This window comes from Hippocampus bargibanti, linkage group LG22 (genome assembly GCF_051943395.1).
Source record: "Hippocampus bargibanti isolate YZ-2025 linkage group LG22, ASM5194339v1, whole genome shotgun sequence".
NCBI lineage: Eukaryota > Metazoa > Chordata > Actinopteri > Syngnathiformes > Syngnathidae > Hippocampus > Hippocampus bargibanti.
Window position 1 is genome coordinate 4513878 of NC_142755.1, and position 3971 is coordinate 4517848.

The 3971-nt window shown below is 41.8% G+C and overlaps 1 protein-coding gene across 1 annotated transcript; it reads right to left on the minus strand.

Moving 5' to 3' along the window:
- Positions 1-304: 304 nt before the first annotated feature.
- Positions 305-3655, minus strand: akr1b1.2 (aldo-keto reductase family 1, member B1 (aldose reductase), tandem duplicate 2). Its single transcript, XM_088989357.1, has 10 exons — positions 3489-3655; positions 2696-2863; positions 2500-2616; positions 2341-2418; positions 1558-1680; positions 1183-1289; positions 1036-1117; positions 879-962; positions 735-817; positions 305-651 (listed from the first exon to the last, which is right to left on the minus strand). Exons 1-10 carry the CDS (start codon positions 3552-3554, stop codon positions 609-611), a joined length of 951 nt encoding a protein of 316 aa, XP_088845483.1. The 5' UTR covers positions 3555-3655; the 3' UTR covers positions 305-608.
- Positions 3656-3971: the final 316 nt, after the last annotated feature.

Sequence of the window (3971 nt, forward strand, 5' to 3'; positions counted from 1 at the left end):
ATCTATATTAGATCTATTTTCATACCAAGTCGGCTTACTTTAATACAGAAATCCTGAGTAACGACTACTGTAATTTCAAAATGTCGTTTTAAATCTTTGCCAGCGCGACCTCTAGTGGACAAAACTCACAACTACAGTTACTTCGACGTTTTATTTTATATGTTTTTTTTTTATTTATTTTTACATAGTTTAAAAATATATATGTATTTCAAATCTACTAATTTAGTTGGGATCTAGCTAGCTATATTTTTAAAAAATGGCCACCACTGAAAGATGCCAAGCACATAAAATGAAAGCCAATAGATACTGCTGTAACTATTATATTTTAACATATGTGCGATCGCACGAGAGAAAAGTGAAAATAAATGAAGCAACGCCACCACACGACGCACGCGTGATTCAGCGCCGCCATCAGTCACAAGTGACTGAAAAATAAGAGGAAGTCCTATGGACAGAACATGTCAGTAACAATGTGTACAAGGCTTCAGATGGCTACGTTTCAAGCGCGGCTGCGCTCGCCGACGTTCACGATGATGAGATGAGTACATAAGCAGTACATAAGAAAAATCAAAGTGAAACATCTTTGAACCACACTTAGTGCCTCCATGTTAGAATTCGGCGTGGAACGGGTAGTCCTTGTGCTTCACGGACCTATAAGGCCCAAAGAAAATACAACTGTGAATTAAAAAAATGCTGTAACAAACAAAGTGTGGAATACATTTGGGTACACTCACCAATTCATCGCACAGACTCTCCAATTCCGATTGAATCCCAAAATGGTCTTCATATCATCTGCGCTGAGTTGGAAGTCAAACACCTGCAAACGTTGCCATCAACGCGACATCGTGCGTAAAAATCACTCCCCCCACTCAACTTACCTGGAAGTTCTCCTGGATACGTTGAGGTGTGACCGATTTGGGAATCACAATCACATTCCTCTGGATATGGAAGCGGATCAGGACCTGATTGGAGACAAATGAATCTATATAAGCGTCCACCTGTAGCGTAACCGTAAACCAGGATCTGGTTGATCACCTGAGCAGAAGTTTTGTTGTGCTTCTTAGCGATAGCCTTGATGTTGGGATCCTCCAGAAGTGAAGGTTCATCCGGTTTGGCCCTGCAATGCTCATGATGTTCTAAAAACCGTCGAGGCAATTCATCTTTGAAGACAATTAAACCTACCAGGGTCTGTCGGGGGAGCCGAGGGGACTGTAGGCCGTCACGGCGATTCCCAGAGATTGGCAATAGTCGATCAGCTTTTCCTGACATAAGAATGGGTGGCACTCCACCTTCGGGCGCAGACGTACAAATTCAAGATTTCCATCAAGTTTAATTGAATATACGGTGAAGGTCAAGCTAACAGGGAGACGGTAAACAACAGACTAAGCTCATCAGGGGTGAACTCAGGCGAAGAAGAAAATCATGTTTTCCTCTTTTGGGAGGATAAGGGCATTAACCCTTTGTGGGTAGCGCTATTTTTTTATGGTGACTCTGCCATATTTACCAAAAAATAAAAAAAACTGCTTAATGTTTCATATTGTATGTACGTCGGTGTACCTGGTTATTGACAGGCTTATACTTGAGGCCCGGTTTGTTAATGAGTCTCTCAATCTGATCCCGGTTGAAATTGGAGATGCCGATAGCTTTGACCAAACCGGCGTCCACCAGGTCCTCCATCCCCTGGAACACAAAATATTAAATCATTCACTGCCAGATGACGTAGAAAAATGTGTCTGTTCCAGTGCTAGGGTTTTTGTCATTTTCATGTGCCGTACCAACAGAATATTGAGTTTTAGGACGACATAAACATTCAATTCAGCGTAAGAAACCTTAGACTATCTTCTTTTATCAGAAAAAAATGTTAATTCCTAAGTTATATGGGTCTGGAGTTATCTGAGGTTGAAATGGGGGCGGATGTACAAAATACAATACAATACATTACATATTGATTTATATAGCGCATTAACAACAGCTGAAGCTGTAACAAAGCGCTAACATGAACAAAAGGCAAATGCCGCCCCCCTCATGGAAGGGAAAAACATTAGCAGAGGTCTGACCAGCGCTTTATCGGCACCCCCGCGAGAAAAAACACAACCTGAACGAATTCGGGAATGGCGCTCCACCTCACACTTTTCAATTGCAAAATAACTTCAGGAATGGCAGCAAATGAGTTAAAAAAATATCTATAAATCCTCTACTCGAGGAGCTCCACAAGGCTCTGTACTCGATGCTCGATCTTTATTGCAGAATCCGCACTGTAGTGATCAAAACCCATTCTTTCCTCCAATCCTCATACTGCATGCATGCAAAATAGAATTTGATTGCAAACTTTTACATCACCTCCCATGTCTGCAGGTAGTCGGAATCATCAGCAATTGTTTCCTCGTTGCTGTCCAAAGGAAACGGATCGTCGCCAGCCTACAAAATCACAAAGAGATGATCTTAATTAAAAAAAAAAACTTTGCCGGAACAATAGTGGACGACACTCTTGGCATTTACCTGGAATCCCATCGGCCAGTGCACAAGATAGAGGTCAAGGTAAGATAGTTTGAGATCGCTAAGGGTCTTCTCACAAGCTTTACGAACCATCGACTTTTCATGGAAAGTGGACCACAGCTAATAGGCAAAAATTCTTAGTACGTTGTGATTCACCAATTTAGGATTTGGACTAAAATTTGACAAAACGACAACTGACCTTGCTAACAATGAAAAGATCTTCTCGTTTCACCACCCCGTCATTGATCATGGTCTGGATTCCTTCGCCCACCTCCACCTCGTTCTGGTAGATGAAAGCACCGTCGATGTGACGGTACCCCGCAGAAATCGCCGCTTTCACCGCCTCACATACTTTTCCTGGTGCAGACTAGGAAATAAAGACCGATTGAAAGGTTACTTTGTACATGCGGTTAAAAAAAGTAAATCATTTACATTCATTTCCCCATTGTGGGACTATTAAAGGCTTTCTGATTTGGATTTTTTTCAAAATAAAGGATTACCTAGATGCTAATCCAAAATGCTCTGAATTTTAGGTTTTCTTTTGGGCAATTGCCAAGTAAGTAGAGTCCACCACGGGCGCATTTTATCAACATTTTGCCCTTACAGTACACACCAAACACACTAGAGGAGGAATTGTTGGCTTCCATCCATCAAATAAAGCGAATAAGTGAATAGGGTACGATAAATTCATTGCATACAATGTAAATAAACACAACAAACACCAGTTTGCACAAACGAGTGCCACCTCTTGACAGCTCTCTCACCGAGACATTTTGATTAGCATTAGCCACGGTTAGCTTTTAATACCGCATCGTTTTGAGTCCACCCAGGATGAAAATGTCTCTCGTTGAGTTCACTTACGACGCGTTATGCAACCCCCTGACGCCCAATGTTATCTTTAGATTGCAACCTCTGTGCCTTTTCGTGCACCCACTCCACCTCCAGTTACACCCAGATCAACAAAATCGTAACTTTCCACTTGCAACACTCACTCTCCACGTCCCAAGCCCGATGATGGGCATGACTGCACCGGTGATGAGCTTGACTGATGTTGCCATTGCTTCCACAGGACTTAACGAATGTTTCACTTAATGCCGAAGTGCACAACAAGTGGGCTCCGTCAGTCAAGCGTGTTTTTTTTTTATTGGTAACGGTAAGCCAGCATCGTCGATTGATTAGTCATGCCTTGCCGGTTGCCCCAGGCGTGAACACAAACGATGCAGCGATTCCGCGATTTCATGCACGAGTCCCATTACACACATGCAGGATATGATATCTTACATTATAATATTATAAATAACATATTTTAACGATGTGAAATATTTCGAAATTATGTTAATGATCTGAGAATGATTTAGCACGCCTGGACATTTTTACACACTTTTGTGTTTCGCCACAAGAGGGAGACAGTTCACCCAAACTTGCTTTGGGTCGTATAATAATAATAAATAATAATAACAACAACAACAACAACA

What these genes read in the sequence shown, in the direction of transcription:
- akr1b1.2 (XM_088989357.1), bottom strand. Translation starts at nt 3,554, where the DNA reads ATGGCAACATCAGTCAAGCTCATCACCGGTGCAGTCATGCCCATCATC. An exon ending in ATCTTTTCATTGTTAGCAAG is followed by an intron (nt 2,617 to 2,695) that starts GTCAGTTGTCGT and finishes TTTGCCTATTAG; the next exon opens with CTGTGGTCCACTTTCCATGA. An exon ending in ACTACCTGCAGACATGGGAG is followed by an intron (nt 1,681 to 2,340) that starts GTGATGTAAAAG and finishes TTTGTGTTCCAG; the next exon opens with GGGATGGAGGACCTGGTGGA.